The sequence below is a fragment of the Entelurus aequoreus genome, linkage group LG08 (assembly GCF_033978785.1).
Source record: "Entelurus aequoreus isolate RoL-2023_Sb linkage group LG08, RoL_Eaeq_v1.1, whole genome shotgun sequence".
Lineage (NCBI taxonomy): Eukaryota > Metazoa > Chordata > Actinopteri > Syngnathiformes > Syngnathidae > Entelurus > Entelurus aequoreus.
In genome coordinates, this window is record NC_084738.1 from 9,128,724 (window position 1) to 9,140,156 (window position 11,433).

An 11,433-nucleotide genomic window follows, 5' to 3' on the forward strand; every position below is an offset into this window, starting at 1 on the left:
TGAACAAAATAGAAAATAGTATAATTTGCTTCCAAAAATAATACATGATCAACAAAAAGAATGCAATATATATTAAAAAAATACAAACAATAAATATTAAGAAAACTGTGAATTATATAGAAAATACAGCTATTATTAAAAAAAACAGTGAACACATAAAAAACAACAAAATAATAATAGAAATACATTTAACTGGTAAGGTAACCAAAATAAATAACAAACAAATAATACACAATTAAAGAAAAAATATTAAAATTAGTAACCAAAAATACATGATAACCAGAAATATAATAAACATGAACGGTTTATATTACCAAAATAATACATGATAAATACAGCAAAATATATCTTGAAAAAAATTTGAACAATAAATATTAACACCATTTTGAAATATATATAATTGAAGCTATAATCAAAAAAGAAAAAAGGTAAAAACTCATGTTTTGCCTTTTATGTTGCTGATAAGATAAACACAAAAAATACCAAAATAATGAACAATAAAAGAAAACGTGATGAAATAAGTAACCAAAAATACTATATGATAAATTGTACAACTTCCTAACAATATTTAGAAATAACATACTGAAATATTAGCTTTGCCAGCTGATCTGCCAGTTCATCATCTCCTGCTCTTTTCACCTTCTGGTGGATTTTGTATGTTTCTTACGAGAATATGTTGTTATTATTATTATATTAGATCCAGGACCGACCCAAAAAGCCATGATGATGCTCCCCCTTACAGTTCTTCCCGTCCCTACTGGTGTTCTGTATTGCATATATATGTCTTCCTGTTGTACTCATGACACAATGTGATTTCAACACTTTATTTATTTATTTATTTCAAAATATGTCCTTTAATCAATGATTTTGCCTCGGTCTTACTGACATGACATCTGAGCTAATCTAGTGTTAGTCGCCAGCTGATCTGCCAGTTCATCGTCTCCTGCTCTTTTCACCTTCTGGTGGAATTTGTATTTGTTTTTCTCACGAGAATAAGATAAAAGATTAGATCCAGGACCGACTCAAAAAGCTATGATGATGTCATGGCATTATAGGAAGATCAGATATATACTCGTTATAACCACAAGAGGACAGTAGAGAGGAGCGGTGGTGGTTGCATCATCCATTTATTGAGGACTCGAGGGCAAAAAGCCAAATAATTTGAATAGGAGCCATTTTGGGTTTTTTATTTTTTTTTTGCACTAATGATTCTACAATTGTATGTAATTTAACACATATTTTTGTTGACGTTAATATACTGGTAAATTATTCACAAATACGTTTGTTGATTAAAAAAATTTTCTGATTATAATCTTGACCAACAACTTGATGGTAAAAAAAATAAAGATAACAATCGTCTAAAAAATTAAGTAAAAAGTTGCGGGCAGAACTGATCCAGTAATGACTTGGTATCGCATCGATGTCAAAATATGCAGTATCGCCCACCTCTGACAAGTTTATCTAACTTGTATGGTCATAACGTGAGTGGGCGTCGCCGAGCGTCTAGATGCACTGTGAGGTTAAAACGGACTTAAATTATATTTCTATTTGCTGTATGCTCCATTATATTCGGTTTTGTAAAATTTAAAAAAAAAGACAACATCGAGTATGGTGTTAGCAACAGAACCAGAGCGTTATAACACATCTGGATTCAGCAGTGGCGAACAGCAGATGGCCGGCCAGCCAATCAAAAAGCAGAAAGTGGGCGGGTCCCGCGCGCCGATTGGCTGGCCGGCCGCAAAGCGCTCCCGTGTCTCATTTTTGATGCGTTCGCTGCAGACGGGACTCTTCTGTCTTCCCTGTAGCGGCACGACACGGCACGGCGTGACTACACCACCGCTTCACAGCCATTCACACCGTCCACGGCGCCCTCTTTGGTGAGTTCGCTAGAAAGCGCCTTTTCACGCTGTTATGTGGCCGCGTGTCACATAGGACGTTACGCAACGGAGCGAGCTTGAACCTAGCATCACCGCTGCTTCAAAAAAAAAAAAAAAAAAGCCTCTCTCCAGCCTCCATTGCACCGCTAGCTCGACGAGAGCATCGACCTCCTTCCTGCGTGACGCTCACAGGTGTTTTTCCTTTCCCTGCGTGGGGGCGGCGTGAATATTTCAAAAGCGCCCGACAGGCCGCAGACAGCACAACGATGACGGAGGCGGAGGAGAAGAAGCAGCAGAAGCAGGAACAGGAACAGGAACGCACCTCCAGCAATGGTCCCCCGGAGGCCTGCCGGGAAGATGTTTTTGACCACACGTACAAGGAGCAGGAAGGCCCCAAACCTCCACTGGTCATCGTGTGGCGGAACGTCATCACGATGACTCTGTTGCACACAGGTGCCGCCTACGGAGTGCTCCTCATCCCCGCAGCCTTCACAGCCACCCTGCTTTGGTGTGAGTATACTTCCACATAGGAACGTTAGTCACATACTGTCCTTGAACGCAACATGTTGCACTCTTAACAGGTGTATTTTTGGTTGCTTAAATCGAGTGGAAACGGAATTAGTCTGTTCCAGGGTCAAACTGTCATCAATTTACGCTGCAGGAACAATATTTTTAAACTTTAAAGTGTAATAAATCAAGTGGAAACAGAGTTAGTCTGTTCCAGGGTCAAATTGTAACCAATTTATGCTGTAAGAACCATATTTATTAACTTTAAAGTGTAATACATCAAGTGGAAACAGAGTTAGTCTGTTCCAGTGTCAAACTGTCAACAATTTACGCTGCAAGAACAATATTTACCAACATTAAAGTGTATAATTGAGCCAATAAATCGAGTGGAAACAGAATTAGTCTGTTCCAGGGTCAAACTGTCATCAATTTACGCTGCAAGAACAATATTTACCAACATTAAAGTGTATAATTGAGCCAATAAATCGAGTGGAAACCGAGTTAGTCTGTTCCAGGGTCAAACTGTCACCAATTTACGCTGCAAGAACAATATTTATGAACTTTAAAGTGTATAATTGAGCCAATAAATCGGGTGGAAACAGAATTAGTCTGTTCCAGGGTCAAACTGTCACCAATTTACGCTGCAAGAACAATATATATAAACTTTAAAGTGTAATACATCAAGTGGAAACAGAATTAGTCTGTTCCAGTGTCAAACTGTCATCAATTTACGCTGCAAGAACAATATTTATAAACTTTAAAGTGTATAATTTAGTCAATAAATCGGGTGGAAACATAATTAGTCTGTTCCAGGGTCAAACTGTCACCAATTTACGCTGCAAGAACAATATTTATCAACTTTAAAGTGTAATACATCAAGTGGAAACAGAGTTAGTCTGTTCCAGGGTCAAACTGTCACCAATTTACGCTGCAAGAACAATATTTATGTACTTTAAAGTGTATAATGGAGCCAATAAATCAAGTGGAAACAGAAATAGTCTGTTCCAGGGTCAAACAGTCGCCATTCTAAGCTGCAAGAACAATATTTATAAACTTTAAAGTGTATAATTTAGTCAATAAATCGGGTGGAAACATAATTAGTCTGTTCCAGGGTCAAACTGTCACCAATTTACGCTGCAAGAACAATATTTACCAACATTAAAGTGTAATAAATCAATTGGAAACAGAATTAGTCTGTTTCAGGGTAAAACTGTCACCAATTTACGCTGCAAGAACAATATTTACCAACATTAAAGTGTATAATTGAGCCAATAAATGGGCTGGAAACATAATTAGTCTGTTCTAGGGTCAAACTGTCACCAATTTACGCTGCAAGAACAATATTTATAAACTTTAAAGTGTAATAAATCAATTGGAAACAGAATTAGTCTGTTTCAGGGTCAAACTGTCACCAATTTACGCTGCAAGAACAATATTTACCAACATTAAAGTGTATAATTGAGCCAATAAATGGGCTGGAAACATAATTAGTCTGTTCTAGGGTCAAACTGTCACCAATTTACACTGCAAGAACAATATTTATAAACTTTAAAGTGTAATAAATCAATTGGAAACAGAATTAGTCTGTTTCAGGGTCAAACTGTCATCAATTTACGCTGCAAGAACCATATTTATAAACTTTAAAGTGTATAGTTGAGCCAATAAATTGAGTGGAAACAGAATTAGTCTGTTCCAGGGTCAAACTCATCAATTTACGCTGCAAAAACAATATTTATAAACTTTAAAGTGTATAGTTGACCCAATAAATCGAGTGGAAACAGAATTAGTATGTTCCGTTGTCAAACTGTCACCAATTTACGCTGCAAGAACAATATATATAAACTTTAAAGTGTAATAAATCAAGTGGAAACAGAGTTAGTCTGTTCCAGGGTTAAACTGTCACCAGTTTACGCGGCAAGAACAATATTTATAAACTTTAAAGTGTAATAAATCAAGTGGAAACAGAGTTAGTCTGTTCCAGGGTCAAACTGTCACCAGTTTACGCTGCAAGAACAATATTTATAAACTTTAAAGTGTATAATTGAGCCAATAAATCGAGTGGAAACAGAAATAGTCTGTTCCAGGGTCAAAATGTCACCAATTTACACTGCAAGAATAATATTTATAAACTTTAAAGTTTATAATTTAGCCAATAAATCAGGTGGAAACATAATTAGTCTGTTCTAGGGCCCAACTGTCACCATTCTAAGCTGTAAGGACAATATTTATAAACATTAAAGTATATAATTGAGTCAATAAATCGAGTGTTAACAGAAATAGTCTGTTCCAGGGTCAAACTGTCACCAATTTACGCTGCAAAAACTATATTTATGAACTTTAAAGTGTATAATAGAGCCAATAAATCGAGTGGAAACAGAATTAGTATGTTCCGTTGTCAAACTGTCACCAACTTACGCTGCAAGAACAATATATATAAACTTTAAAGTGTAATACATCAAGTGGAAACAGAATGAGTCTGTTCCAGAGTTAAACTGTCACCAATTTACGCTGTAAGACCCATATTTATAAACTTTAAAGTGTATAATTGAGCCAATAAATCGAGTGGAAACAGAATTAGTATGTTCCAGGGTCAAACAGTCGCCATTCTAAGCTGCAAGAACAATATTTATAAACATTAAAGTGTATAATTGAGCCAATAAATCGAGTGGAAACAGAAATAGTCTGTTCTAGGGTCTAACTGTCACCAATTTACGCTGCAAAAACTATATTTATGAACTTTAAAGTGTATAATTGAGCCAATAAATCGAGTGGAAACATAATTAGTCAAACTGTCACCAATTTATGCTGCAAAAACAATATTTATGAACTTTAAAGTGTACTTACTCAGTGGTTAGCACTCAGCATCAAGGGTTGGAGTTGGGGGTTAAATCACCAAAAATGATTCCCGGGCGCGGCTACCACTGCTCCCCTCACCTCCCAGGGGGTGATCAAGGGCATGGGTTTCACCACACCTAGTGTGTGTATGTGTGACTATTATTGGTACTTTAACTTTAAACTGTCACCAATCTAAGCTTTAAGGACAATATTTATCAACGTTAAAGTGTATAATTGAGCCAATAACTCGAGTGGAAACCGACTTACTCTGTTCCAGGGTCAAACTGTCACCAATTTACGCTGGAAGAACAATATTTATAAACTTTAATGTGTAAATTTAAGCCAATAAACCCAGTGGAAACAGAATTAGTCTGTTCCAGGGTCAAACTCTCACCAATTTACGCTGCAAGAACAGTATTTATCAACTTTAAAGTGTATAATTGAGCTAATAAATCGAGTGGAAACAGAATTAGTCTGTTAAAAAGCCAAAAATCTTGAATTGAGCTACCGTGCAGTACACTAAAATATTGTCTTGTTGGAATTAGGGCTGCAACAACTAATCGATTAAATCGATTAAAATCGATTATAAAAATAGTTGGCGATTAATTTAGTCATCGATTCGTGCGCATGCGCAGAGGCAATTTTTAATTAAATTTTTTTTTAAAATTAATTAATTAATTTTTTTTATAAACCTTTATTTATAAACTGCAACATGTACAAACAGCTTAGAAACAATAATCAAAATAAGTATGGTGCCAGTATGCTGTTTTTTTCCCCAATAAAATACTGGAAAGGATAGAAATGTAGTTTGTCTCTTTTTATCCGATTATTAATCGAAGTAATAATCGACAGATTAATCGATTATCAAATTAATCGTTAGTTGCAGCCCTTGTTGGAATACATTAAAAAAAGTAAAAACGCAAAAAATGTACGTTAAGTCTGTCCTTTTTGTTGATCGTAGTTTATGCTAAAGCTAGGGATGATGTTTGATAAGGAATTATCGAGTTCGAGCCTATTATCGAATCCTCTTATCGAACCGATTCCTTATCGATTCTCTTATTGAGTCCAGATAGGTTGTTGTATATGGAAAAAAACACAATATTTGGTTTAACAAAAGCTCACTTTTATTATATAAGAAAAAAATAAAATCTAATAAATAAATAAATATTGACTGTTGTTACCCAAAGTATATTAAGTGGGATTTTTTCAGAAAAACAAATATATACAGTAACACAAAAACAAGCTGTCTCTCTGATCACTATAGGTGTATAAATAATAATATAGTGTTAAATAAAATCAGTCCCTTGGGCACAAAACTGAAAATAATACAGCTCTCCAAAAAGTGCACTTCTGCTGCTATTTGACATAACTGTTTGTTATGATGCTTTGACATTTTTGCACTTCATTTCTTTATTTAAAGAAAATTCTATGAAGAGAAAAGTTGTTTGCAAATGTGGTTACAATGCTAAAAAATGAAAAGTTAAAGCTAAAAAAAGAAATACACTTTATTGAGTTAACATTATTTCTTTATGGGGGAAAAATGTTATGAGCTAGAGAATATAACAACTACACTACCCAGCATGCAACGGGAGTTACGAGCATGCGCGGTAGCCCCGAAAAGTGTTGCATGTTGCCACGCTGTGAAAGTAAACGTCAAGAACTCAGCCAACACGCCTCGTCTGCATTATTTATAATTAGACAGACAACACATCTACAGTGTGATTTTGTTTTGTTTACAAGGAAAGAAAAACAAAAGTTCAAAAAGGGAGATATGTTGTATATATATGTATGTGCTGCGGTTGCTTTAAGAACGTTGCGACAGCTGCCGTAAAGGAGGTGCGTTGCTAGCCTGGTTGCTATGTTTCCGGTTGGTGGTAAACATGTTCGTCATGTGTTTTACCCTGCTCAAATCTCTCAGTAAAGTTATTCATTGGATTATACCTTTTGTTTTGAACTTTATTACACCTTGGAGCTCTTTTTCCCGTCCATTTTTTTCCTGCTTTCGCTATCTGCGCCTAATGACTGAGCTACGTGACGTCATTTCTTGTGATGTCACACGGAGCATTTCTGGTTGGGACGGGATTCGTTCCGAGGGATTCGAATAAAGAACCAACTCTTTTCTTTACTATAGTGGTCTCGATAACGGGTACCGGTTCTCAAAAAGGGATTCGAGTCCGAGGACTCGGTTATTTTCTTATCGAACAACCGAGAAAACCGGTTTCGAGTATTATCCCTAGCTAAAGCAGGGGTTCCTGACATTTTTTAACTCGGGGCCCAACTTTTCCACTCCAAAGGGGGACGGTGCCCACTCAAATATTAACGCTGAATTAGTCTTAATTTTAATCATATTCAATAATTATATCTAACCTACTTACAGTTTACAAAACCTTGTCAAATAATATGAAACCATGTATTAACCACAAAGATTATTATTTTATTCAACACATAACCCTTAGGCTTAGGTCAGGCTGATTTAGAAAAATAAGTACAAACAAAATAAACTGCATAAGAAGGAACTCATAAATAACTGCTGAAAAATCTATGTTGTGCTAAAATAATCTACAATATTTATGAATGTGTCTTAACTAAACTGTCAATCAAATTAAAGTGCAAATGAAATAGAGCTGTACCATTTAAGTCATAATTTCTGCGCTTCAACTTTTCCACAACTTTAGCTCCAGACTTCTTCTGTTTGTTTCATTGTCATTACTGCGACAAGTGGTGGAAAAGTGTATTACAACTGCAACGTATACGGACCACAGCCGAGAAACGGATATTTTTTTTGCCGGCCCTATGGTTAAGAAGCACTATGCTAAAGTCTCCTATGAAGTTTTGTCATGCGTTTTAATGACTTGAATTTGTTTTTCAAAAGATACCTACCAAAAAAAAGTAACATGCATGACCGTGGTTGGAACTAGCAAGCATAAAAGGCAAAAGCAAGTTTAATGATCCTTTCATGTCAGCTGACTAACTTATCTCCTTGTGTTTGGCGACGTCCTGCCATGCGTGATGGCAGTAAGGGTTTGTTTGTTTTGCATAAAACGTCATCAGCTTCTGAGGCTCAAACCAGCAATTTAGGCTTTTTTGTTGTTGCATGTTTATAAGGTATCGTACAAACATGGTGTCAAAAAGTAGGGATGGGCACCGAAACCTGGTTCACAACGTAAACGTAAGCCAATAAGTACTTGGCAGTGATATCGTACAAGTAACATCTTGTAAGTCTATTAGTAGTACAGTAGTGATATTGTACAAGTAGAGCCTTGTCGTTAATGGCACGCAGTCTGAAGCTCTTTTAAAACTTATTTCTGCCCTTTACAGCAGACCTCGTGTTAGCCAGCAGCCGCAACACCACAGCACTTCCTCATTAGGCACCGATGACGTTACAGTTGCATTCAGGAACCCCCAGAATTATGAGCGCCCAAACTACAACATAAAAGTCGCTTTTCTGCACATGTGCTGTATTGCTGCGATCATTATGACTATTTTCTGTGGATTTTATTTGTCATTTTTAAATGTATTACTTAGTTATTTGATCAATATAATCGGAGTATTTCAATTACACGTCTTTTCAACTTGAGTCACAAAATCCCGGTGTTTTTTTGTTAGAACAATGTGCATGTTTTCCATTTTTGTGGTACTTTTTGATTGATTGATTCTTTTATTAGTAGATTGCACAGTACAGTACATATTCCGTACAATTGGCCACTAAATGGTAACACCCGGAAAAGTTTTTCAACTTGTTTAGGTCGGGGTCCACGTTAATCAATTCATGGTAGTAGTATCAGGTGAAAGGTAAACAATACCCATTCTGAGTCAAAAGCCTCTAATAAGGATTGCAAGGATTAATTTGGTTTGGAAAAAAGCTTTGACTTAATTTGTTGCTTTGATTGGTTTAATGCAGACCTGGGCAATTATTTTGGCTTGGGGGGGCCACATTTAGAGAAAAAAATGTTTATCTATCTATCTATCTATCTATCTATCTATCTATCTATCTATCTATGTATCTATCTATGTATACATATATAGTCTATGGTGGGGCCACATTTAGAGAAAAAAATGTGTATCTATCTATCTATCTATCTATCTATCTATCTATCTATCTATCTATCTATCTATCTATCTATCTATGTATACATATATAGTCTATGGTGGGGCCACATTTAGAGAAAAAAATGTGTATCTATCTATCTATCTATCTATCTATCTATCTATCTATCTATCTATCTATCTATCTATCTATCTATCTATCTATCTATCTATCTATGTATACATATATAGTCTATGGTGGGGCCACATTTAGAGAAAAAAATGTGTATCTATCTATCTATCTATCTATCTATCTATCTATCTATCTATCTATCTATCTATCTATCTATCTATGTATACATATATAGTCTATGGTGGGGCCACATTTAGAGAAAAAAATGTGTATCTATCTATCTATCTATCTATCTATGTATACATATATAGTCTATGGTGGGGCCACATTTAGAGAAAAAAATGTGTATCTATCTATCTATCTATCTATCTATCTATCTATCTATCTATCCATATATAGTCTATGGTGGGGCCACATTTAGAGAAAAAAATGTGTATCTATCTATCTATCTATCTATCTATCTATCTATCTATCTATCTATCTATCTATCTATCTATCTATGTATACATATATAGTCTATGGTGGGGCCACATTTAGAGAAAAAAAATGTGTATCTATCTATCTATCTATCTATCTATACATATATAGTCTATGGTGGGGCCACATTTAGAGAAAAAAATGTGTATCTATCTATCTATCTATCTATCTATCTATCTATCTATCTATCTATCTATCTATCTATCTATCTATCTATCTATCTATCTATCTATCTATCTATGTATACATATATAGTCTATGGTGGGGCCACATTTAGAGAAAAAAATGTGTATCTATCTATCTATCTATCTATCTATCTATGTATACATATATAGTCTATGGTGGAGCCACATTTAGAGAACAAAATGTGTATCTATCTATCTATCTATCTATCTATCTATCTATCTATCTATCTATCTATCTATCTATCTATCTATCTATCTATCTATGTATACATATATAGTCTATGGTGGGGCCACATTTAGAGAAAAAAATGTGTATCTATCTATCTATCTATCTATGTATACATATATAGTCTATGGTGGGGCCACATTTAGAGAACAAAATTTGTATCTATCTATCTATCTATCTATCTATCTATGTATACATATATAGTCTATGGTGGGGCCACATTTAGAGAAAAAAATGTGTATCTATCTATCTATCTATCTATCTATCTATCTATCTATCTATCTATCTATCTATCTATCTATCTATCTATCTATCTATCTATCTATCTATCTATGTATACATATATAGTCTATGGTGGGGCCACATTTAGAGAACAAAATGTGTATCTATCTATCTATCTATCTATCTATCTATCTATCTATCTATCTATCTATCTATCTATCTATGTATACATATATAGTCTATGGTGGGGCCACATTTAGAGAAAAAAATGTGTATCTATCTATCTATCTATCTATCTATCTATCTATGTATACATATATAGTCTATGGTGGGGCCACATTTAGAGAAAAAAATGTGTATCTATCTTATCTATCTATCTATCTATCTATCTATCTATCTATGTATACATATATAGTCTATGGTGGGGCCACATTTAGAGAAAAAAATGTGTATCTATCTATCTATCTATCTATCTATCTATCTATCTATCTATCTATCTATCTATCTATCTATCTATACATATATAGTCTATGGTGGGGCCACATTTAGAGAAAAAAATGTGTATCTATCTATCTATCTATCTATCTATCTATCTATCTATCTATCTATGTATACATATATAGTCTATGGTGGGGCCACATTTAGAGAAAAAAAATGTGTATCTATCTATCTATCTATCTATACATATATAGTCTATGGTGGGGCCACATTTAGAGAAAAAAATGTGTATCTATCTATCTATCTATCTATCTATCTATCTATCTATCTATCTATCTATCTATCTATCTATCTATCTATCTATCTATGTATACATATATAGTCTATGGTGGGGCCACATTTAGAGAAAAAAATGTGTATCTATCTATCTATCTATCTATCTATGTATACATATATAGTCTATGGTGGAGCCACATTTAGAGAACAAAATGTGTATCTATCTATCTA

At 34.6% G+C, this 11,433-nt stretch overlaps 1 protein-coding gene across 1 annotated transcript in view; it reads left to right on the forward strand.

The window, feature by feature from the left end:
• The first annotated feature begins 1,593 nt into the window (after nucleotides 1–1,593).
• scd (stearoyl-CoA desaturase (delta-9-desaturase)) overlaps nucleotides 1,594–11,433 on the forward strand; it is a 40,022-nt gene continuing 30,182 nt past the window's right edge. Inside the window, exons 1-2 of the mRNA XM_062054835.1 lie at nucleotides 1,594–1,877; nucleotides 2,116–2,387. Coding sequence (XP_061910819.1) covers nucleotides 1,609–1,877; nucleotides 2,116–2,387 — 541 coding nt within the window. The 5' untranslated portion in view covers nucleotides 1,594–1,608. The remainder of the gene's footprint in view (nucleotides 1,878–2,115; nucleotides 2,388–11,433) is intronic.